The sequence below is a fragment of the Corvus kubaryi genome, unplaced genomic scaffold (genome assembly GCF_017639235.1).
Source record: "Corvus kubaryi isolate FWS band 111438036 unplaced genomic scaffold, C.kubaryi_AGA036_p1.0 71, whole genome shotgun sequence".
NCBI lineage: Eukaryota > Metazoa > Chordata > Aves > Passeriformes > Corvidae > Corvus > Corvus kubaryi.
This window is the reverse complement of record NW_024582059.1, coordinates 3,541,089-3,566,891: the sequence shown is the minus strand read 5'-3', so window position 1 is coordinate 3,566,891 and position 25,803 is coordinate 3,541,089. Positions and strand designations below refer to the sequence as shown.

Sequence of the window (25,803 nt, the reverse complement as noted above, 5' to 3'; positions counted from 1 at the left end):
GTGATTAACTGCCAAGTAGGCTTACTAGCTCTGACAAGATCCACATAGGGTACAGAGCACAACAAAAGGCTTTGTAACTAACTATACAAACATTACATTATAAAAAGAAACATAAAGCCCACTGACCAATTAATTTGAATTTATTTACCTTTGCTGGAAGTATACAAAAGAGCTGTTTGAAAACAAACCAAAGATGTGTCAGTCAGACTTTCCTCTATGGACATTTGTACTGCAAATCCAGCATCAGGATTGACATTGGCAAGGGACAGTAAATCAGTAGATCGTACAAAAAAATTCCCATGGAAAGTGTGTATTGAAAGACCTAGAAGCAGATTCAGTAATTCAGAGTGAGGTTAAAACAGCATAGAAAACTCTTATCAATAACTAAAACCCACAGCCCTCAAGCTAAGGTTTAAGAAAACAGTAAAAATTCTATCATGTAGAACCAATTAAATGAATCATTAGACATTTCAGCATGATCCTGTAGAGTGCATGTTCAATTATGAACACTCCAAAGTGAATGATGCCCTTACACTACACATGTCAACTTACAGTGAGATGGTACCATCAACTAAAAAACAAAACAAGAAAACAAACACCAAAAGCTAACTTGACATAAAGAAGGTAACTATCTTATTCTTGAAAGAAAGAGAAATAACATTCAATTTAATGTTGCTTAAGACTAAGCACAATAAAAATGATTGCTAACACACCTACACCAACCTTTCCATATGAATCAGTATTTAAGACGTACCTTTCGTACATCTTATGCGCATAACTGCTTCAAATCCAATCTTTCTTGTAAGGTATCTTTTCAGGTCTTTTTGCAACTTTTCAGCCTGAGCAGGATTATGGGTACGATGGAAAGATGGATAGTAATAGATGCATCCAGCAGAATACTTAGACATGCAAGCTGTGAAGGAAGGAAAGATACAGTTAAGAAGTAAAACTGTAATGTGAAATTAGGACAAAAAATTGTGTCCAGATTTCCACAAGTCACATCTATGTTCATCTTCTCAATATCACCCACATCTGTAAGACAGTGAGAACTGTCCCAGACTCAGGCCACTGAAAACAGAAATGAACCATAATGACCTAATTATACACCAAGCTCAATAAGCATCCTACCTTTGGCAGCTAAGACTGAAGTGCTTGCAAAAACATCTAATAGTGTAGAGGCAAAATTACGTGTGTGTGCAGAGACAAATCTTGGATAATTACTGAAAGATGAAACCTCTGTTCTACCCCTATAATTAAACTCCATTTATTCCTTGCCACGTTTCTGTTTCTTGTTCTTGAGCAGGAGAATACTTCTCATTTAAAACTTTGAAATCCTAGAATAAGTTGTCTGATACCACCAATGTAATACTTCTGTTCTTTAGTTCTATCAACTTCAAGGTCAATTCCTTTGCAACATGAGCTGCAATTACAGAAGTGCTAAAATATTTACATGATGTAAGAATTCCTGAGGTAGCCTATGCTTCTGAAGAGAGACAACAGCGCACAAAGAGGGAATGAGGTACTCCTTACCAAGAGAAGCTAGATCAGAATATTGTGAACTTAAGAGAAATAAATCCACAGCAGTCTGCTGGCCGGAGCAGTCCAGTGCCAACTTCTTATAAAAGTCTGTTGCTGGACCAAGATGCTGGACCACCTTTAGTGAATAAATCATACAGGGAAGAGTTAAGGCAACAATCACAGTTTTTAGACTTCATGGAACAAAAGATGTACTATACTGCAGCATCTGAGTAACTGATCACAAACCAATCACAAATATTTGCAGCTTCTTTTGCTTGCCAAGAAAAATGATGCACCAAAGGCCAAAAGACAGCTCACACACTTCAAAACAACACCACACATACATGTATAAACTAGTGATCTTAAATGCATAAACATAGACATAATTAAAATTTAGTGAATTGTTATAAAATAAAACCAAGCACTGATCTGCAGAACTATGCAAGTCAGAAAGACATGGCCAGTCCTTAGTCTCTTGAAATTAGTAGTAAGGTTTTTACCTTTGTGCTTGACCTTTGATTGGGATCTTCTCTGGAATGCAAAAGCCCCGCTCCCAAAGACGGTAGCTGAGTTTGAAACACAGAGATCCGACCACCCGTTGGAGACATCAGTTTAAATGCAGCCTGAAGAGCAGGGCCCAATGCACTGTGTGTTTCTCTAGTATTGGTGAACATATTTGGTAACGCATTCAGTAGATCTTTTATCAGCTGCAGAACAAATGAGATTTTGTAAGTTTGACATTTTCTGCTGTTTCTAAAAAGCTGTATTGCCATGACTAAAGGGAAAGAATTAGTACCAAATATTTCAGTTTAGTTTTAATACACTAAGGAAAACAAAGTTGTAATTTTAAAAGCTGTGATGTATCAAAGAAACAACATGTAATACTTCCATAATGAAAATTTAGCATTGGAACCACATATTATGAAGATAAGCTTGAATTCAAAGTTTAACACGAGCATCTATTTTGAACATTTAACACCTTAAATTTAATGATGTATTTTGAGCAATCATACCTCTTTACTTTCATGGAGATTTACAAGTAAACTATCTGGTGTAGGTAGGAAAATATCTGTAGAGAGAAAAGAAAAAAACTTTTTTATTAAAGAAAAAGGTAGCACTAAAATAGAACAAAACATTTCATTGCCCACTGCTACACACACACACCACAAAACAGTCTACTTTTCTAATATGTGTTAGAGAGAGTAATACAGTCTATACAAAGCTTGTCCTATTCAAAGCAAAATTAACCTTTGAATTTCACATTTTAAACATGGCCTACTCTGTAGTTAGTGCAAGACTATTTTTCAAAAAAATACTCTGTAAAATACCAAATAGTTGAGAGATTCTAGCCTTCGTTCTGGGAAAAAAATAAATAATAGGTTCTCAAAAATTCAACTTCCATTTTCTTTTTACTTACCATCAATATCTGAGACAATCAGCATCTGAGGCTGTGATAAACCTTCTTGCAAGTTGTAAAACTGAACAGTGCTGTCAAACGTTATGAACCCTATTCTTGTTCTTGAATCTCCAGGCAGCCTGAAGCAATTAAAAATAAACTATTAAGCCCTAAATCTCTCTCTCAAGGCAGAAAGATACTCAGGTCTCCTGCTGATGTCAGCAGAAACTCAGTTCATGTGTAAAGAAGTGAAGGGAGAGAACATAAGAAGGGCGATCTGAAGCATGAATACAAGCAATATCCCCTCAATATTTTCTGAAAAGCTGGGGTAATAATACAGTTTATAAAACCAAGTGTTACAGACAAGCACTCACTATTAATTGATGTTTTGTTTCAAAAGAGAACTTTATAGGTTCATTTAAACATTACACATGAAAGAAGGCAGCCTTTTCAGTTCTTTAATAGAAAACATTGCATTGTGCTCTTTCCTAATTCAGAGCCCCCATTCACTAATGCAGTTAGTGTAGCTGTAGTTGCAGAGTACTTACAGCTCTAAACCAAAATCCAATGTCTCTACAATGCAACATACTTACTTCTCATGTGGACCATATTTCAGTGTATGGCAGGCATAATACAAAATTAAAGACTACATGGGATTTCTCAAATAAAATATAAAAAACATCATGAAGTGCTGAAAACCATGACAGTGACCAAAAGCAATAGAGGCAAATATTGTTGTTACCATCTGGGTATATAAATGAGGTGGATGCACTGATTTTCTTGTAGACTTTGCATGGGATTTTATGAATTTTCCTAAAATAATTAAGCATGTTTCTGAGAATCTGTTGACAAAACAGCTGTAAAAAACTGAACAAAGAAAGACTGAACCAAAAAATGGAAGTGAAGATTTTTAATGTATATGTTGGTTTCTTCATGAGAAAACCAAGCTCCCCAAGAAAAACTTGTAGAAAGGAATTTTCAAGGCAAGGCCTCCACAGGATTAGCTGTCAAAAGGCATGAACACAGTGAAGCTCATTAATCCTCGCTCAAAAAGCACGAGCAACAGTCCCATACATGCTGTCCCAGTGCAAAAATGAAAACACACAGAAATTGGCACAGGTAGATCTGGGTAACTGTGATCTAAGAAAACCAAACTGACAACAGAATTCACCTGGGCAGTCTCACTCTCAATCCAGTTTGCAGCACCTCAGACGTTTCAGCACAAGAACCAGACAATTTAGGCTCTGTAATTTTTTTTTTTTTTTTGTTCTTGGCGGGGGGGAAGAATGCAATTTAAAAATCTTTGTACAATCAACATGTTGTTAGAAGTTACAGCTAAATACTCCTTGCAGATAAGTAAGTAAATTATATGCAGATACACATGCCGGGAAGAAATTCCAGGCAATGGAACTTCTGCCCTGTAGGGATAGAATGTTTAGACACTTTGAAATTTCCTTCAAAATTTTAATTGACAATTCTTCATAACAACATGTTAGCTGATTTGAAAAGGTTATTTATACTCTTACTTGTCTAGGTTTTCCAGCAATGACTGGCAGACTATTGTCAAATATCCAGCTTCCACTGCATTATGAGACACATCTAAAACAAATAAATATACCGCAGGCTGAGGAGGACGAAGCTACAAAGTAAAAAAAAAACAAAAACAAAACAAAACCACTCAAAAATCATATTCAAAGAAATGTTAAAAGTGATTAGTCATTAGAAAGGGAAGTAGGAAAAGGGAATACTTAGAAAAATGCAAGGTATACATTATGAAATAAAGGTAATTTACTAAGCAATATGCAGATAGACTTAACCACAATCCCCAGTGGTTAATAACTGCTATTTGTAGTTAACATAAAATGCTATACTTCAGGAAAAAAAAGGGTGTTTTAGTCCCTCCTTCCAACAGTCTAACATGATGAAAGATATGGACTCCCATCTTTTAAATTCCATTGTTCTTTCAGTACATGGACAATGTGATCCATTAAACAGGGTTAAAGTATCCTACCTACATCCTTCCCCCAAGAATAGGATGTGTAACAAGCTCTGTTATTCACTGTTCAATGTGTCTGCCGCAGTGTTTCAATTCAAAGACAAGAGAACAATTTATTTTTGCTGCTGCTAATAATGTCATTATGAACTAGGTTTTTTCCCACTATCACAGCAATTGTAAGCTGACTCCTAATAAGAATCATTTCTTCACAACTACTAATTAGAAATTTGAAGCTGAATTAATTTGCTTATTATTCTATTACTGGTTTTTCAAAACCTCCTCAAAAGGAGAGAGAAAGGCAGAAATTACACTGCATCAGATTCAAATCTGACTGTGCCACATTAAACTACACTGGATTACAACACACATTGAATTACCTTTAAGTGAAAATATTCTGACTGTGTACATTAACCAAAACTCAAAATATGAATTTAACTATTCCTTGATGTTAAGAGGAGCTTCATGGGAAAATTAATACACATCACAGGAGCAATATGCAACATTAATTACAAGCTCTATTATATTAATATGCAATTGCTGTTGAAGCTACCACAAAAACTTTTTTTACCATATAGTCTGAGGAAGCAATGAATTCCACTGTAGAATTTTGCACCTCTGGCCGTTTGTGAGGCTCTCCATAAGACCGTGTCAGAGGATTATACATAAATTCTTCAGGAACTATTAAAAAAAAATTCCCCCCAATATAGATTATATTTTTGTCAGCAAATAAAAAACATTATTGCAGCTACAACCAAAGTAATGTGGGCACATTTCAATTATTGCACCAGCAAAAAATTCACATTACGGATACATAAAACAAAGGAATATTTCAAATATCTCAAGCATATCTTTAACATCAAAGTTCAGTAATTAGAAAGGTTTTTTTTGAACAACAATATATTCCCAACTATAAAACAGCAATGCAAGTGAGCATTTCACAACGAGCAGCAATTTGTACTGTTTCTCATAACCTCTGGCCTGGATTGCAGTTGTAGCTGTTATTGTGTTTCCATTTGCATATTGCAACTGCAGTCAGTGGGATTAGCTGATTTCATTAGACAAGTAATCAGCATAATATGAATACATTTTCTTCATCTCCCCGCAGATTGCAAAACAATCTTTTGCTTCGAGAAAATGCACAACACATCTGACTTAAGATGTTTTTCAAACTCTCTGGATCATAAGAACACTGTCAGTATAGTCTATGTTTTAATCTAAAGTATCCCATGGACTGATACAATGCAAATACTTGAAAGAGATTCTATAAATGCAAGCATCTCCCGCGACAGTCACTTACCATCATTAACTCTATAGCACAGGTTGCATTTCCACCGCCTTTGATCAATGAAAGAAACAAAAGGGTTGATATAAGTCCTGCAGGATCTGCATCTCACTATTGTGCTTGATGTTATTACTGGTAATTGCTAAAAAGAAACAATGAAAAGCTGTCACAAAGGTATAGAATACATTTTATGGAAAACATCACTGTGCAGTACAGTTCATAAAAGCTTTCTAAGACTACATTTTCTATCATCTTTCCTTTTAGCTGTTTAGTTCAATTTCATAGAGTAATTATTATGTCTACTAAAAACAATAGCCCACTTAAAATCAAAACAAGTAACATTTAATTATTGCCTTAATCTAATCTCAAAATCAAAGATGTAGTAAGATCTTAAATGAAATTACTTTAAATTACAGCTACTATAGCAAAAGGAATTATGAAAGATAGGACAACTGAGTGACTCTGTATGAAATATGACAGAAAGCAAACCTTACACAAAGAACACACATTTTATAAAAGGAAGTTATACCAGACAGTTATTCACATTTTTACATAAGTGCTAATAAATTATATTGAGAGGAGTTGCTTAACAATTATGAATATAGCTTCACTCTTACATTGTGCTTACATTCTATTGACAGCAAGTATCAGGCCAGTCACCCATTCAAACCAAGCACCTCTCTCCAGGAGAGCTCTGTGAACACCTTTTCAAGAGGTATCGGACAGTTGTGAGCCCAACACACAGAGCGGAGATTCTTTGGAGAACCACAGGCAAGCAAAGATTTCCATCAACAAAAAAAGAAACTTGAAGGACTTCTCCAAAGCTTCTCCCCTATGAATTTCAATGAAGTAGCAATTTCAAGGCTTTTTTTGCTCTCCTCCTCTCTAAGTCACAGACAATTTTTTGGTACTTCTGTTAAACTTAGGACTTAAGAGTTCATTATATTTTATTGTTTGAATGAAAATAGAACAAATGCATATATAAAATAAACACACTGAAAAAAAAGTAAGATACTTTACCGTTAAGTCCCTGAAGGGATGCAGCAACAAACCCAAAGGAAGCTTAGCTTTGTTTAACAAAGCCTGTGTCTGTGGAATATTTGTCAATGTACATCGAAATGAGCTGAAAGGAAACAGAAAAATTATGTTAAAAACAACATTTTAAAAGATGCTGAAAACATTGTGTTAACACCTGATTTTAAAGAACTTAGAAATTTAAGAAACCCTATGTTTTACAAAGATAATTTAATTTTAAAAAATGCAAACAGATTTTTAGAATGGCTTCCTAAGGAAATGAACAAAAAAATACTCCCCTGCTCTGCAGTTTAGTAGTTCAGCAATACAAGTATAACAAAACTAACTTGCAATTAAGAGACAGAAAACCTTTAGGTACAATACTCAATGAAAACTATGTCTTTTTCTATTCATTATAAAGACTTTTCCAGTGAAGGAACTACAGAAGTAATAGAGTATTTAACTAGTTCTCAGGATGTCATATTTATGTAAGAAAACAGCAGAAAACAATCCCAAATACTGAGAGAGTAAAAACCTCTTGTTTTGTGTAACCTGAAGGGACACTAAAAAAGCCCAAGGCACAAACAGTGTGGTCTAAAGTGTTCCACACATAAGAATGACTTCCTGGCCTTCGGTTTTCTGATTTCTGCTTTCTGGTGGGACCATGCACTGTCACTACAGCAATAAGGATGCTGTGTCACTTTAGGGCAATGAAGAATATTTATTTTGGAATTACAAACAAAATCTCTGGGGAATAGCACTTCCCATTGTACTTAGCTGCACGTGACTTGGGATAGTTGATAATACTACTTAATGTTAATCAGAGGTAAAAGGATATGTGATTGCAGAATTACCATAATAAAATATATTCATACATTATTACATGTATTCAGGCATGATCATAATATTTTTGTGAAGAAAATCCTATGCAATATTATGAAAATATTCTATTAAACATACTGCATAACATTAAGGTGTTTATTAAAAGACTGGTTTTTTTTTAAATGGATAAAACAAGGTGAAGATAAAACAAAATTATTAAAGTATTAGGAAACAAGCTACACTCACTGCATATTATGTATTCTGATGGCAGGACAGTTTCAATACTTGTTTAAGTATTCAGAGGATAAACTTATTTTCAATTGAAAGGGGTTTTATTAGCTCATCACTAAGATTTAAAGTCAGGAGTCGGTTTAGACATTTTTTGACATTTTAAATAATTATTGCCCACTAAAAAATGTAAGACGCTGTCCCAGACCCAGTAAACTTACTCTGGACTGCAGTTTAATTTCCTAAGATCAGAATTCAAGTTAGGCACAGGTGCTGGAACTGAAGACACCGGTAAAATATTTCTATCATGTGTAAGGTTTACTGGTCTCAAGCTTTCTGGCTGCTGAGAATGCTGTAGACTTAACCCTCCTAAGGAAGAGGACAGCTGGTTCGCACCTGGATATTGCTGAAAAAAGTAACAGCATGACAAACAGGTAAACACACAATGATGTGTAAATAACAACCCTCAATCTTCTTGTAATTCCCTCCATCCCAGGCATGTATTAAAAAAAGATACAGCAGCAGTTAGTAACAAACCCACACAAACAGAGTTGTACTGCAGAAATTTAAAAATGCTAAGACAAATGTGACACACCTTCCAAATGTGTATCATTGGACAAAATTCAAATTCATTACACAAATCAACACTGGAAGTCACACATCCTTCAATCTCTCCAGGCATAAGAAAACAAGTTACTAAAAATGCTGACACAATTTCTCTCCCACTCTCTGCTGCAATTTAACTTACGTTACAATAAACTTTTCCAAGTTACAGACACTGCCTTTAAATATTTAAATTGAAACAAAACACCATAGAAGAGGAGAAAAAGTTAGGTTGGAAGGCACCTTTGAGGTCTGGTAGTCGAACCCCTTGCTCGAGCAAGGCTAACTTAGAAGTTAATTTAGGTTGCTCATATAGACTTGTCCAGCTAAGTTTTGAAAATATCTAAGGATTGACAATTTCACAGCACAATCTGTTCCAGTGCTTCCCCACTCCCATCCTGAAGAATTTTCTCCTTATAGATCCAACCACAATTCACTTGAAGCAACTGCTGTTCTTTTACAGTGTGCTCCTGAAAAGAGCTTAACTCCATCTTACATTAAAGATGAAGCCAACCCTTTCAATTAAAAAAAAAAAAATTAAATTAAACATTTATTCCAAATCACATTTTACATTATGGCTGTGACAGTGAAAGCGCTCCTGGTTGTTATATGCAGTAAGGAATTTTGGTCACCCACCACAGCAGTTTCACTGTTTTGCCAACTGGCTCTTATTCAGAGAGCAGGATTTGTGTATCATTATGTTTCTTTTTCAAGACCCCTTCACACATACATTTCTCTGCACTTCTTCAGCAGTTGTGTCTTGCCCCAGTGTCTGGCTCTTCTGTCACTGTTCTCAGTGTACAACAGGAATCAGGTGATTGTACACAATTTCTTGGGTGTTTGGTGCTCTCTTTACCAGGAAAGCAGGTCAGATGTAGGCAGCCTGCTCCACTACACATGCCCAGCACAAGCTCTATAGAGCTCTCTATCTGGACCCTATGCCATGCCTTGCTCATAAGATCATTTGAGATCATAGCCTATGCTCTGATATATGCTGATCAAGTACTTCCTTATGCTTCTTCATGGTTTCCTATCAATAAAGTCCAGCTCTTTCAAACACCAAACCTCAACACTGTGGAGGTTGCTCATAACTGGTGAAGCAAACTTGTTCGTCTAACTACTTGGAGGCACTCTTAAAATTTTCATTCAAAAGCCTGCTAGTAAGTTTAGAACCACAGCTATGACATCAATATTATACCTAATATTTATTGTCTCAGAAATTATAAAAATATGAAAATAAAGGGGAAATAGATCACACAGAAAAGGGTTTTCTCACAAAGTACTTAATGAAGTAATATTTAAATTAAAAATACAAGCCTGTGGATAGTGCTGAAAACCAGGATGGTGTCCTGGATTACTGGGCTGCACAGGAGTAGGTGGTGTTGCATTTTGGTAGCCTGGCTGCAGTGCTGGATATCCATAACCAAAGGGCTTAGAAGCTTTTGATGTTTGGAGGACTGATGGAGCGGGAACTGGGCTGCTGGTCACAGAACGTGTCTCTGGAAGGACAAAAGAAATCCCACAGGTATTCAATATACTTATTATTTCCTTCTAAATTTAAATGTAAACTAAATGTTTTAAAACAACATTGCCATTTATAAGTTTTTTCATTATCCATCAAGTTATTTTTCTGCACTGAAAAAAGAAATTAGCAAGGAAGATTATTTCAAGAATACTGACAAAGACAGTGTATACGGGAAGATGACCAGAGACTTGCGTCACTACAAACAAAATGTTGCTTTACAAAAAGAGGGAACTTGAAAAAAATTATTTCAACTGAATAAAAAAAGAATAACCCCTTAGAACCACATTTTATTCCAACATATACATTTGATATAAACCACAGAAGAGACCAAGTCTCCCCTCTACCACTTCTGAATAATGTCAAAACATGACTAGAATCATTCTGTGATTCTACAGTTAATGAAAAGCTGTGTCTACAGTTAGAGAATAGTTCAGCTGGCTTAATCTTATGTTCTGACAGTATTCACAAATGGCAGAGAAGAAACTAAGCATGGTCTCTCTTGAAGTTAATAACTGATACAAGTTTCTCTTGTATATCACTGCAGTACAGTTTAGTTCCATTAGTTTTAGAAGTCAAACTGAAAGTAAGACATAGACCTAAATCCATAGTGAAGTTAACAGTTGTAAATAGATGAAACTACTCTTTAGAAATGTCTACAAATGTGAGCTAAGTTTCAGAAGAATTTAAGCTTGCTAAAGTCCACTGGGAAAAGTGCAAGCAAAGAAACAAAGCACTCCAGAAACCAACTGCCAAGAAACTATGTTTGGAATGAACACTCCGTGAGGGAAAAAAATCCAATAAACTAAAAAATCAACAGATTTAAGAAATGTAATGTTGACTCTGTTTAAGGAAAAAAAGAAGGAACAAGTTGTTTTTAGAATATGCGTTCAGCAGAACCAAAATAGTTAGTTATTAGGCAAGAAGTTAGAATTTGTAATCCTGCTAGACCCTATGTGGATAACAATAGCAGCTTTCTAATTGAGAGAGACCTCACTTTAATCAGGAACCCATCAAACTAAGGCAAACTACTGTGACACTCCCAGGGGCCAGAACAAGGCAAAAGAGCCAGGAGGGGTAGGCCCTCCAAATTAATTCAATTATCATTTAAAATACTGGATAAAATACTTTGAATAGCATCTTTTCCACTTGCTCATAATATGGCAGCTCTACAGATTTCAAGACCAAGGTAGTCAGCCAGTGGGTTCATTCAGAACCAACCAGACAGTCCTGATATTTTTAGAGCTAAGAGTAAGCAAAATAGCAGCCATTTTCTTTAAATGAAGAAAAATAAAAGAAAATAACCTGATCCAAGCATCTCTGCAAGCTGATATTGTTGGTCTCCCAAAACTTCTGTGATGTGTCAGCCACTATTATCAGCTCCTAATGTCAACAGCACAATCAGGCATACAGTATAATCTAGAAAAAGATGCCGCTTTCACACTTAGCATATACTCAGCACTACGCTCAATACTACAGTGGAAAGTATGACATGATTCAAGGAAGTTTTATTAAATCGTTATATGAACTTCAGTGTTAAAAATGTGAAAAGTTATTAAAATAGGCATGTATGTTTTCTCTGATGATTTCCCTTGTTCCTTTTATAGGCATCACCTTTCATCTACTTGTTAATTAACAATAACAACACCAGAAATAATAAAAAAACCACATTTAAGTACTTAAATAAATAATTCAAAACAAACATCTTACCTGGATAGCCACCTCCTTCCAGGGCATCATAATTGTTCAGAACAGGAGAGGCACTGCTTGTAGTAGAGGAACTATCAAGTGCTGGGGGAGGAAAATAGTTTAACTTTAGGTACATCAGAAACGGCAAATTTTTGATAAATAAGAGACTGAGTGGTTTTTTTTAAACCTTTGATAAGAAACTGTCAAGAAAGATCCTGGGAAAAAAACCCCACCACTTCAGCTCTAAGACTTGAAAACTATTACCACTGTAAAGAGGAAAGGGAGAAAGTATAATCAACATGATACTAAAAACAAACAAGCACATGCCCAACAAACAGCAAGAGAGATCAATGGGGAAAAGACAGAAACAATGAAAAAAGTTGTTTCTTGAAATAAAAAAATATTTTTCTATTAAACCAAAAGTTACTTCTAGAATACACCAACTGAAGCCATGCTTATTTTAAAAACAGTCCATTCATGACTTTCATCACAACTGCAAACAACAGAAGATTCCCACGGTCTTCAGAGTGATTATCCACCACCCCACCTTCAAGCCAAACTGCCACGTATTTAATTCTTCCCTCCCTTCTGTACTGTTCTAATTCACAGCTTGCTTTCCTTCCAGGCTAAAGATTCTACTTTTCATTATCACGGACAAGAGGTCTCAGCTTCAGTTGGTAAAAACTTGGGCTCAGCCAAGAGTAGCTAAGTAAAAAGTAACTATGTAAAAGTAAGTACCAAATGTTAACTTGACAGATACAAAAAAGCACAATGAGCACATAGCTAGTTGTTAGTGCTCAAGAGACTCAATTGATTAATTTTCAGTTCAACCTATGCACAGATCTTTAATATCTTATTGTAAAACATATTGCAAAACAAAAAATTATTTTAAACCATATCTTCCAATGCCACTTCACATCCATTTATTTCTGAAGAAAAAAGGGCCAAGAAGATTAAAGGTATCTGCTCTTTAAAACACACCAAGCCATGAAGTGCGATAGAAAAGAAAGTGTCTATTTAAGAGTTAAGAAAAAAATGAAAATCCTGTATTTATAATTTTTGTGGCAGAACAGACTCAAAAGATTCACTGATACTGTTCTACTCAGAAGGATCAACCACGACCACACATCCCATTGCAAAGCTGGAAGTAGTTCAAGGGAGAACTTCAATGGTGGAATATTTGAAATTTCCAAGTAAAGAGACTCCTGCATATGAAAAGATAACATCACTAACATTTGGGACGAAGCAATACTATGGCACCATCCTGACAGCATACATAATTTTTGAGCATTTTGCCTTTAAAGCATTCAACTAAGATATAGAAAAGCTATTAAAAAAAATCCGTACCACTAACAATAATATATTACTTAAAGGAAAATTTAATGCTGTCACACTCATACAATCTTAGTTTTCAGATTTTCACTGTAAATTTTCTTTTTTTTCAATCCCAGAAGTTACAAAAGAACATAATTGCAAGATTTTATTTTCTATTCTAGAACCTGAAGGAAACAAGATTCATGACTTCTACCCTGATCAGGATTAAGGCTTTTAAAGCTAAGTCTTACTACAGAAAAGTTAAAATATACTTTTGTTACGTCAACAAAATAATTGAGAAGTTACACAAACAACCAGATCTCCAAAACCTATTTTTCATAAAACCACTGTGACAGTCTGAGCCAGAAATTTGTCTACTGAAATCTGTTTAGGATTTGCATTAGCTCCTGGTGACAGGGCACAGAACAGGATGTTGCTTATTAATCAGGTAGCTTCTGTATTGAATCTGGGTGCCCTTTCACTCTTTTCCTTAAGATAAATTTAAATGCAATGATACCTCCAAGACTACAGGTTTTAGTGAAGTACAGAACTTGAGAGAGAATGATGGTAGGGAGTATGAAACTTTGTTTAGGGAACAAAGGAGAGAAAGATTACAATTGATAAAAAAAACCAACCAACATCATTTGAAAGAAACCTTAGCATGTGAACCCAACACACTGTTCTTAATTATGACCTGGATGTCATCACTGGTTTGTTCCATTCTTCACAGAATTATTATGAGTACACTACACTATTTTCCCAGTATTCTAGTTGATGATTTAATTATTTTAATAAAACTCTGAACTATATGGCACTGATTTTTTTCTGAAAACATGAATTATAAAACTAAAGAAAAAGCTACAACGGTTTCCTATTCCCAATCAATACTAAAAGCCAGCTGTACAAGGTATGCGCTGTTACCTCCATCTATCAACAAGGGTAGTAGTCCAATGTTTATCTGAAAAAGCTTTTTATACTGCTACCACTCATGCAGACAGTAAAGACTTCTCTAAGTTCCAAGAAAATAAGTTACCATAATTGAAGAAACTAAACTGGTGAGAAACATTAAACTCACAAAACCAGGTCATTCTGACAAAAGACATGCAAAATCCTTGCAACCAAGTATGTAACACTTCAACCAATCAGGACAAACCGCTTCTTTAAAAAAAAAAATCAACAAACTTTTTAAGTTTTCCTACAAAGCAAGCAGATTAACTGAACTTAAGTGCCTGACCATTGAGACACATACCTTAGAAGAAGAAAAAAACCAGCACAGATTAATTTACTGTCTTTAAAAGCACACTTACTACCTCTCAGTGTTTACTACCTTAATTGTAAGACTTCCTTATGCATAGAATGAGAAACAAGGTAAACACTGTTTAGTGTAATGATACAAATGGCATCTGGTTGCTTAACCTGAGCAATTAATCAGTCTAAGTTCTACAGCTAGTTATCTTCTGTTAAAACTCACTGCAAATCAAAATATTAAAAATACGGGAGTCTTGCAAGTTGTAAATATTACTTTTTTAGATTCATAAAACATCTGATATTAACATGACAAAAAAAAGGACCTATTTGTTGGTCACTGTTGAAGTTCTTTTTGTTTACTATACTAGTAACACCTGGGAAATTTCAAGTTGAAGAGTCAGAGTAATGCTTTCTCTTTAAAGGAAGAAAAAGTTTCAGGGGATGGAAATATGGAGAAAACCTTGAGTAGAAAAGAGAATAAGGTACTGGTGTAAAGCTAAAGCCAACCTGCTTCCTCATCCTCCTCATCCTCTTCCTCATCATCTGAACTTGATGACAAGGGAGCTGGTGCAGTGCTAGCTTGATTATTAACATATCCACCATACTGCATGCCTGTGAAGTGGAAAGCACAAACATCAGAGTCAGACGGACAGGAAAGACAAGAAACGAAAGTCACAAATCATTGCATTAAAAGTGAGAGAAATTAGCTCTTCCAGAGAAAATCCCAACATGCAAAAAGTTAAATTTACAACCCTAAAAGCAGTTTTTAGTGGGCTAGTTCAGCAAAATATTAGTAGCACATGGAAGTTAGCAGATAATTTTATATGTGTGTATGTGCATGTGTATCAGGAAGTTAAACACACAGACTTGCTACGTATCTTTTTAATACCAGTTTGTCCAGTGGAGTGCTTTCATAAATTAATACATGGAAATAAAGGAGTTATTTCCACATAAATTTAAATTATGTTATGGAAATGTTTAGTATTTACTTTTGCTTGGCACACCTGCCCCATTTAAGACAAGAACAATTCATGTTGGAATTCTGTCAGAAATGATTGAAATATACTGCTGTTGCCACATGCGAGAGTACAAACACACATACAGAGAGCACAACACAATCAGTGAAATTAAAGCTAGGTAAACATGAAAATTTGGGCTGTTTTATGTTTACATGAGCGCCTAAACTTGGGCTCATAAGCATGTGATTACACCATACACTTCTAGCATCTGGTGCCAATGCAACAACTGTTACTGCTGTCACCTTCACAGTACAACCTATCAGGGTTTTTTTAGTTTTTTAATTGTTTGCTTTTACAGTATCTACTCTAAACATATGTGAACAATACACAAAAGCAACACATAAACATAGCACTTTAAAACAGAGTAAAGCATGCAGCAATGGCTTATAATTAATTTCCTACATTACTTCTTATTGATGCATTTTCAGCATCTCCAAGAAATCTTACGTTTCTCTTGTTACAAGGCAGGGTTAGCAAGGATTTTAAATATGCTTTTAGTCAGGCAGTGTCATCCTAAATAAATGCAAGTGATCACTGTTTCTCTCTTATCAATCTAATGGATTGCTATGGCAAGAAAATATCCTAAGTATTCAAAACTCTTCAAATTTTGGGGAATTTGGGGTTTCTTCCCCCATACAAGTACTGTGGCACCACTGTACCACTGAGTAGCATTCTTTATTTTAATACTATAAAGCACTACAGAAGTGTTATGTTATGCATAATCTGATACCATGATGGTAACTAATAATATGCCCATCCACGACTTCAATCAACTATATCAACCTTTATTTAAAACACGGCCTATAAACGCTGTTAGTTTCATGGCTTTTTCAAACAGGGTTAGCAAGTGAACCCAAGAGGAGCACTTTAATTTCACTTAAAAAACCCCAAGAGAATCAAGGTGAAGAGTATCTACCCAAATATTGGAAGCAAAAACAAAACAAAGCAAAACTTTGTAACAACATTCTTGAGGTGAACTTTCATAGAGAGACTGGTGCAAGAAAACTGGCATAATACTCCTTTATCTAGTGCATTAACACTTGTACAATTCCCATCAAATTTCTCTATAATTCAAATAGTCACAATAATGACTGAAAAATCATCCCAAGGGCAACTGAGTAGATACAGTGCTTCAGTTTTTCCATACTGATAAAACACAGGGCTAATTTGAGTAATTTCTAGTCCCATCTTTTATAAATTTACTGGATGTACTTGAGCAGGAGAATACAAGAAAATCATTATCTGTGCAAGAACAGAGTAGAGCTAACAGACTGTGTCTTTCGTCACACCTGGGAGAACTGCTGAGGAATAAAACAGGACAACTGCATTATTGTGAAAGAAAAAAATAAAACCTACCTTAAAAAAATTAACATGCAAGTAAAAGGGGAAAAAAGGATGACAAGAAAGGCTGCACTGTAACAGCAAGAACCAAAGTAAAAGTAGATGTGCCCAGTGTGAGAGTGCAAAGACAGACCTCTAATAAACATCATGTACATGGACAGGAAGAAGAAAGAAAGGATATCTACCTGGAAAGTGCATGCCAATGCAAAAATTCCAAGCATGTGCAGATGAGAGAAAAGGACTGGATTAGTCATTCTATCAATGTTCCTTTGAAGCCTTTTGACTACTTTAAAAAAGCCCCAAACAAACAATCTTCTACTGCTAAAATTCCTGCTTTTCCAGTTACTGGTCACATACATTAAGGATGCAGGTGTTCAGAAAGAATACAGAAGAGATTAAAAAAATATGATAGTGACACAGAAGTTTAGAAATTTTAAATTATGTCACTATGAATGCTGTGAAGACAGGGCTGGTATGACTCTTACCAGCCTTATGAGTTTGCGTAGATTTATTTTCACTGCCAGCCAAAAAAACGCTCCTGAGAATAGATCTGGCTAAAAAATAACCTAGTTTAAACAGTCATTTTCAGGGGGAAAAGTCTCCCATTCTAGTTCACTGTCCAGCAATGCCAATAGCAGGCCAATGGGTGGCTGCAGACAGCAGTTCCAAGTGCAATCATGTGCATAATCATGTTTTCTGTTGTGACAACTCAGTATCTTTTACAGATTTGATAATGATGTTAAAATCTCCCAGTTTTAAAACTGCAAAAGATAATTTTGAAATCATTATTTATTTTGAGTCAGATTATTTCATAAATCTGGCCTAAAATGCAATCACAGAACTTAAATCATCACAAATCTCTTGGACTGGAAATTTCTAAAGCCTGCAACCAGTGTACCTGTGATATAATAATATTGCATCCCAAGGCTTTATCCCAGTATAATTTAGACACCTAGAAATGTACGTGGCAGGACACAGAAGATAAATTGGGATAACGACACATTTGCCTGTGAAATAAATCAACTTTTTAGGTATTTTAAGTTCAATCACCCATACCATAAAAGCCTTTAAAACATAAAGTGCACATTAAATTTCTACAGATAGTTATGTAAGATTAAATAGGCTTTAATACATTTTAAGGTTCTTGTCCTGTTAGAACATAGCCAAATAAACAATCAGAATTTTTTAGTTTTTATAGGAATGCCCCAATAGGAGCCTAAAACAATGAAATTCTCTTGAAAAATTAATTCCAACTGTTTTTTTCACAATGCTTTTATGTAGACAATGGTATTCTATAATTTAGAAAAATATTAAATTAAAAAAAAAAAAACATCCATCTGATCTCTGCATGGGAAACTTACTTGGAATTCTAACCCAGGCAAATACTCAGTATGTGTTCTATTTTTTCAGTAGGATCATTTCCACAAATTGTTGACAAAAATGTTGTTGATAGAAAAAGCAAAAGTACGTTGCTTATTTCAGACTCCTCAAATGAAACTAATTAAGAGTTCGAAGTCTTCCAATGCTCATAAAACCATCATCTGAACATAGAAACTTAAGTGTGACGACATGTAAACGGATAAAATTAGATCAATATAAACTCCTGGCAACTTATCTTTATACTGCCAACATATTGTTCTTAAAGTGTGCTCATTCAGCTACTTACTGCATAGACCTTCACTTAGTGGAAGCATTTGAATGTAGGAAAGAGTTCAGCAGCCACTTCACTGATCTGTAGCTGCCGTACCAGGGGTTCACAGATTCCACAGGAATCACTTCCAGAACACACACATTGCACATCAAAGCAATCACAGTTAAAAAGCTAAGATCTTTTTTCTCATTAAAAACATGGTTTGCAATTTTGTTGGAAGAAGAAGCAACACTTTTTTCTAGCAAGCACACCTACAATACAAAGTCTATCTAGCACCAAAATCAACTATAAAACTGTGCAAGATCCACAGTTCCAAAAATTGACATATTTTCCTTAAAATTATACACCATACATAGGACTTTATAGCAATGAACAATTATTTTTTTGCCTCTAATATATATAGAAATAATTTATGGACAACCTGTAGGCTGCATTCTACCAGAAAAAGGAGGAAATGGAGGAAAAGGGGTAATTTAGTTATTTACGACAGAGGATTTTGCAATTTAAGAATAAAAAAATACACTGCAACAATTACACAACATGCAGTTGACAATCATTTTGAACTCCAGAGATATCACGTTGTTCTGGACAAAATTAATGCCTACTTCCACCCCTCATGCAGAGTTCTTTATCTGCAAGAATTTAAAATTCTGAAATTGCTAAGAGAAAACACGGCCAAAAAAAAAAAAAATTCATGCAGTCTATTAGATTTGGAATACTATATACAGAAACATGTAACAATCAAGAGGCAACTCAAAACATCAGTGTAAATTTTAATTTAGAAGAAGGCTCAGGAGCCAAATGATTCTTTGTTAAGATGCTGCCAACATCAGAACAGGAAGGAGCTTATACAAAAACTCCTGTTTTCCCACAATTCTTGCAGCAGCTTTCCACAGGCACTTACAGTTAAGAAAAGAATTATACCAGTTTGCACTTAATCCTCAAACCCACTGTTTCCGCACACAAACTAGCAAATTTCTAGTTTACACTTCATTTTTCAATACAGACTAATTATAACAGCTAAATTTTAGACCTTCTTCTATGAAATAAAAGTAGGGAGCAGCTTTTTAGAAGAATAAGGGAACTAAAAGAAGGTTTGTTTGAGCAAGAGACATGTAAGACTGCCAACAAGACAAACAAGCCAAAGACAACACCTGGACAAAGGAAATCAAACACAAGCTGACATAAAACACCACCACTAAGGGAGCCTGACGAGATGCCAGACATGTACTCCAGTCAAACACAGAACAGCAGCAATAAAACTTCCAGCATTCATGTGTGCATGTGGAATAGAGCAGAAGTCTGTACTGTAACTTCCCATTCCCTATTAGTACCTTCCTGAAGGGCCGGCTCTGGTGACTGTGTAACAGATGGGGAAGATGGTGGCTTTGAAGACAGGCTTGGAGCAGGCGACCTTACTGACGACATCACAGCAGAGGAAGCAGATGTTCCAGCTCCAGGCTTGGCAAATGGAACATTCTGGCTCACTGAGTGCCCGGGCTGTGAAGAGTCAATGCCACCTGAAAACAACAGCAGAAAGCAGGAACCCTTTGTATGTACTTGCACAGACAATTACACAACACAAGCAATCGCATTTGATTTCACAGTATCTACAAAAAACAATACAGTACTTCAAAGAGAGATGCCTTCAAACGAGTATCTATGGAAAGGTTGGTTGCTTTAAAAAATTAAATACCTATAGTGCTAAAACTCCATTATAACGAACAAATTGCTCTGACAACTAAGAGCAAAAAAGTGAAAGCAAGACTAAGCTGAAGCTTATTTTTGCTACATCCCCTCAACTCTGTGCTTTTACAAGTTACTCTTCCCACATAAGTGGAATGTAGTTCACCTGAAACAGGCCCCCCTCAACATTCCTCCCACGAGAGGAAACCTTGTGCAGCAGACCAATATTATGCCTCCCTTGCAGTGCTGACACTTTGCAATTTGGGTACTCAATTATGAGACTCATATTCCAAGCAATCTGTTTCAATCAACCCTGAGTATTTCACAAAACTTCTGATGTGTTTTAGGCATCTGGACTAGATATAACCTGCTTTAAAAAAGGTCAGATTAATGCTTTGAGAGATTTGACACAGTCCAGTTCAAAGACAAGGACAACATAAGGGTTGCTCTTTGCTTATAAATTGAGAAAACTTGTATTATGATTCTTTCTAAAAAAACCCTGACAGACCAAGCCGTTAAAAATAAGAAGGAAATTGTTTTACCAAAAATACTGAGTAAACACAGAAATTAAGCAAGAACAAAATTCACCATTTGTACAGTACTTGTTTAAGTTACAGAATTTGCTAGAGGATGCAGAGGTAGTATTAACTTTGCTTCTTCTGCACATATAGCTGTGTAGTTCATAGAGTCCCTTGACTTCTCCTTGAATAATGGGAGGTGATATCTCAAAGAACTTTATGGGCAAATTGAGGTTTCCTTTATAGGGTGAAGAAGAAGAGGTGGCTTAAAATGATCCTTCTGTTTTTCTTATTTACAGTCAAATTAACAGCACACATCTTTATTATCTTAAGGGAACTTTTATATATTTTGCAATTTTCAATTCTGATGTTGAGCATATATACAGCTTTTTCCCAAGGCTTATCAAAATCAAAATTATGTCCTTTTCCAACGAACATACAGAGCATTTTTATTGAGATGTACTTGCTATAACCTCTGCTTCTACCCACTGTCTTGCAGATTCCCCATGGAAGCTTCAGAATCTGCCAGCAGGAATGCTCTTATTACAGTAGCTTCCTCAAGTAAGATATGCAAGACAATAAGGGAAGTTCTTTGCCACATTCACATGCTTATCCAGGTTTTGTAGCAGAGAATTGTTGTAGGGTGATGGTATTTTCCACATTTCAAAGTCAATATAGCAATGCTGGCAGCATCAAGCACCAGTGTAGAGAGTGCTAAATGCTGTAATGTCAGTGTCACATGCTCAAAGCCAAAACCAATTTACACCTGGATTAGCTGAAGATGTAATACCTTCCTGCCAAGTACTAATATCTATTTTCAAACAAAGGTTATCCAATTACCTTCAAAATTACATGAATCCTTTAAATGCATTGTAAAAAAAAAAAAAAGTTTTAAAACTCTGAGAAATAAAATGTATTTTTTTCTTTGTATAAAAATTCAACCTGCAAAATTAAATGTTAAACTTTATTTGGTGACTCTGTAAAGGCTTTGAAAGCTGTAAGCAACCAAGACCAAAGGAAACACTGGAACAAAGTTAACATTTAAAAACACATTGTTGGTAACTATCACCACATGAAACAATCCATGGTTACAGAAATTATGCTATCACATTTTTTTTTCTCTGGCCAATGAGAAGATTGCATTCTGTCATATAAGTACTGATCATTTTAGGATTGCTTATTTTAGCTCAAGACAAAGCTGGACTGACACCAGTTTAGAGTACAAGTTTCCCATCAACTTAACCAGGACAAACACAATCAGGCCATATAATAGTCCCATCAACTGATGTCATGAGAAGTCAAGAGTTGTCTCAGGCAGTGATAAATATAAACCCCATTCTCAATGACACAGTATTTTCTGGTTTTCACATTCAACTCCTCTCACCTTCAATGTGTACTGAAGTTTTCAAAACTTCATGCGTCTTAACCATGAACACCTCTTGCACTAAAAATGATCAAGTATAAAGATCTACAGCTAAAAGGCATGTTACAGGAAGAATCAGAACTGAGCAGATTAGTAGTGTAATTCATCATTTTTCCCTATACATCATCACAAAGTTATAATTTAATTTCTAACTTGAGACCTAGAGGTCATAGTTAAAAAGTATCACCACACCATCCCCTCAAAATTTTAGAAGAGATGCAAGAATTATCCTTCTTGAGTTGCTCCAGCTGTGATCTTGATTTCCTGCCCTCACAACCTTTGCAATCCCTCACACACCCACACCCAACATAACATACAATTTCTAAGGAGAGAGGTACCACCTCCCTGCAGCTTGTTTTTTCAACAGCATCCTTTGCTCCTGACTTTCAGTACTGGCTGCAGTCCTTCCCCTTTTTTCAACCACACCTATATTAGCAGGCTTACAGGATTATAGCCTACATTCCCACGGAACTGGGGCACCAAGGACTTTACATCCTGATCTGACATAAGGGGAACTATGTCCGTGAGATAATGAAATTAGAGTGTCTCCTGTTCAAGCAGACTGTCCATACATACCAGGATGCAAAGAAACCCCTGCCATATATCCACAGAAGGAGTTCTCCAGCTCCCTCTCCTCAGGGAGGAGTCCAGTAAAATTCAGGCATCCTGGCTGACATCCATGCTAACTTGGAGAGTACCAAGAATAATGAGAGTGCTCCGACTGCAGCTGAAATAAGCTGGAAAAACATTAAAGAAAACTACTGACCTAGAAAGACAATGAGCCTAAATAATACAGAGTATGTCATTTAAATAGCATAACACTCCTGGACAGATTTTTACCAACACTGTTCTGCTGAAATGCAGAATTTAAAGCTAGAAGGGGGTGATACTGCAGGGTTAAACTAGTGTAAACTTCCAAGAAGAATCTCAAATTGCAAAGCAAATTATTCTCAGTGGCTATTATTCATCAAGAGCAGTCAACTACCAGCAAAAAAAACCCCTCTTAAAATAAATTTGTTTTTTTCTAGTGAAATCTCAGCAAGCTCGCCGAAAATACTTCAGCTGTTTCAGAGAAGGGCTGCTAAAGTTTCAGGAAGACTTTGTTGCAGTTCTATGTCCTTAGGACACAGCATACAGAAGTTCAGGGGGTTGACCTTAGTAAATTTAACATGCTGGAAGCTTTGCAGGGCTATACATAAAATTGGATTTTTAAAGAAACCAATTTAAGTCCAGTGGTGACTACTTTTTTGATTCAAGTAAAAAACAATTAAAATCAAACAACTTCTGAAAAATCTTGCCAGCCTAAGTTACCAGCCTAAGTAAGTCCTATTTGAACACACAAACTTTATTAACACATCATTCCTCTACATAAAGCTTTCATTTTCATCACGGAGAGCTTTCAGGGCTGACTGTACAAAAGTGCTTTTGAAAAATACATCAAAACTGTAGCATCCTGACTGACAGTCTTTCTGCAATTTGCTTATTTATAATTGAAAGACTGTAAGGGTCATCTTTCACAGCACAGGGGCAAGGACAGCAAACTGTCTTACTGGCACCGTTACTAACAGGAGGATACTGTATCCAAGTTTCTTTACACAAACAGTCACAGAAAGCACTTACGAATTTCAGCGTATCTTAATTTTTTTTTAAACTAGTTTAGCTAAAAACTATGCACAGAACAGATGACAACTGTTTCCCATCGTTGTTTCTTCCTGGGGAAAGCAGGGAGTATGAAATACTCAGAAAATTTCCTCCCAACTGATATTTCATTATTTCCCTGTGCTCCTTATGTATTGTATCCAGACACTTTCCAAGGATGTACAAGAACTGGCAAATAATTTTCAAAATCCAACTCCTTTTCTTAAAGGCTGAAAACAAATAGAATACTATATATAAAATGACCGCCTTTGAGAACAGTAAGATTACATTGGGAAATTTAGAAAGCATCTCAGCATCTCAAAAGCAAACAAATTATGCCAGGATCAAACAATTACTGTAATTACTTTACAATTTTATTATTATGCATTTATTTGTAATTATTTATGTATTTTACTATCCAGGTGTTGTAGCAATTGGATTTTTAATATATTTTAGTCAAAGATGTTCTAGATTAAAAGAAATCAGATATCATTGGAGGCAGTTTGTTTAGCTCCAGGCATCAAAAATGGTTTAAAGTGTTCAAGAGTTAGTAATAAAATCATACAGCTCTTCCTTCAGCCTTGCTATCAGTTGCTATCTTTATCTGCTTTTCTTAGTCAGCAAATACAGTATCATTTATGTGCTGAGGCTGAACCAGAATTCAGAGGAAAAAGAAATTATTTTCCAGATAATTCACTTCCAGAAACCTGTCCACTGTGCAATGAAGCACAGGGCATGCTTCTATCAGCAGCTTCACAAGCCCATAAAGAGTTTTAATGTGGTTTAACTACTGATGCGTACAGTCTGGCAAACCAACCAAGGACTGCAGTATTACCCAAGTGTAACAGAAACAGTGGATCAGTGTTTGTTTTCATAACTGCAAAGTGAGCATCCATGCCACAGCCAAGTCTATCATTAGTTCTTCAAAATTCAAGTGTAATATTACTACTTCTTCTTGAGGCCATGTACTAATTCAATCACACCCTTAAGAGCAGCATTGAACAGTTCAAAAATAAAACTACTGCTCATATTGCTCTTCACCATCTGGTCAGCTCCACTGTTCCACCCTTAAAACAGCTGCTCATTACAAAAAAAATTGCTATGAACAAATCATCTCAAGACACCTCCACAGGAAATAAAATCAACAAGCATTGAAATTAAAATAAAACACTACCAGTGTCAACAAACAATAAGTTGTTTTTGGACGCCTACTGCATATTGTGCTATTCTGGAAAGATACCTGCACTCCTTCAAGTCCAGCTGCAGATTCTGCACTCCAGAGAGTCAACTTCTTTGGCCAGTCCTTGAAAGAATTCATTTTTATGCTCAAAGACGAAATGACAGTAACTTCAGGAGCTTTTCAAGGAGCTCCCTATTTTTCTTTTTTAAACGGTATTTTGTTTCATGGTTTTGAAATACTGGAGAAAATTACACAGAGCACTCCTCAGCACAGAATTCAAATCTACTAATATTAAAAGTATAAAACTGAACTGAGCATGACACACTATATCCTAGCCTTGGGCACATGGGAAACAATATTGAAACTAAATTCAAACTGTGGATTGGATGAGCTTCATTTAAGCCTAATTGCTTTTCCCAAAGCTTTACCAAGGCCATATTCTTTCTTAAGTCCTTGGTCTGAGAAAACCTCAGTTACAAGGACTCCTAAAACAGTTTCAATGTTACACCATAATCCAAAATATTTAGCATTAAAAAGGAAACCGACAGCTATCTAATATCTGTCTTCAGTAGAGAAAGCAAGCCATAGTCTGGCACTGCTTACAAGTCAAAACTCCGTGAAGTCTGAAAATTCCCAGTTTAGAAAGAAAATCAGAATCTTCCTGCACAGACCACTGCTCTCTCATCTGCAGAGCAGGATGTTTCAATGTGAAAGA

At 35.6% G+C, this 25,803-nt stretch overlaps 1 protein-coding gene across 2 annotated transcripts in view; it reads right to left on the bottom strand.

Annotated features, from left to right (window-relative positions):
- The window catches only part of SEC24B (SEC24 homolog B, COPII coat complex component), a 45,985-nt gene that overhangs the window by 10,905 nt on the left and 9,277 nt on the right, over positions 1 to 25,803 (bottom strand). Inside the window, exons 3-17 of one of the 2 annotated variants that reach the window (XM_042049667.1) lie at positions 19,978 to 20,163; positions 15,140 to 15,244; positions 12,092 to 12,172; positions 10,177 to 10,358; positions 8,478 to 8,662; positions 7,213 to 7,315; positions 6,208 to 6,334; positions 5,479 to 5,588; positions 4,441 to 4,553; positions 2,936 to 3,054; positions 2,532 to 2,587; positions 2,019 to 2,225; positions 1,531 to 1,654; positions 755 to 913; positions 149 to 322 (exon numbers count right to left, since the gene is read on the bottom strand). In XM_042049667.1, the coding sequence (XP_041905601.1) occupies positions 149 to 322; positions 755 to 913; positions 1,531 to 1,654; positions 2,019 to 2,225; positions 2,532 to 2,587; positions 2,936 to 3,054; positions 4,441 to 4,553; positions 5,479 to 5,588; positions 6,208 to 6,334; positions 7,213 to 7,315; positions 8,478 to 8,662; positions 10,177 to 10,358; positions 12,092 to 12,172; positions 15,140 to 15,244; positions 19,978 to 20,163 (2,031 nt within the window). The remainder of the gene's footprint in view (positions 1 to 148; positions 323 to 754; positions 914 to 1,530; positions 1,655 to 2,018; positions 2,226 to 2,531; positions 2,588 to 2,935; positions 3,055 to 4,440; positions 4,554 to 5,478; positions 5,589 to 6,207; positions 6,335 to 7,212; positions 7,316 to 8,477; positions 8,663 to 10,176; positions 10,359 to 12,091; positions 12,173 to 15,139; positions 15,245 to 19,977; positions 20,164 to 25,803) is intronic. The other variant, XM_042049668.1, reaches the window with a different exon arrangement.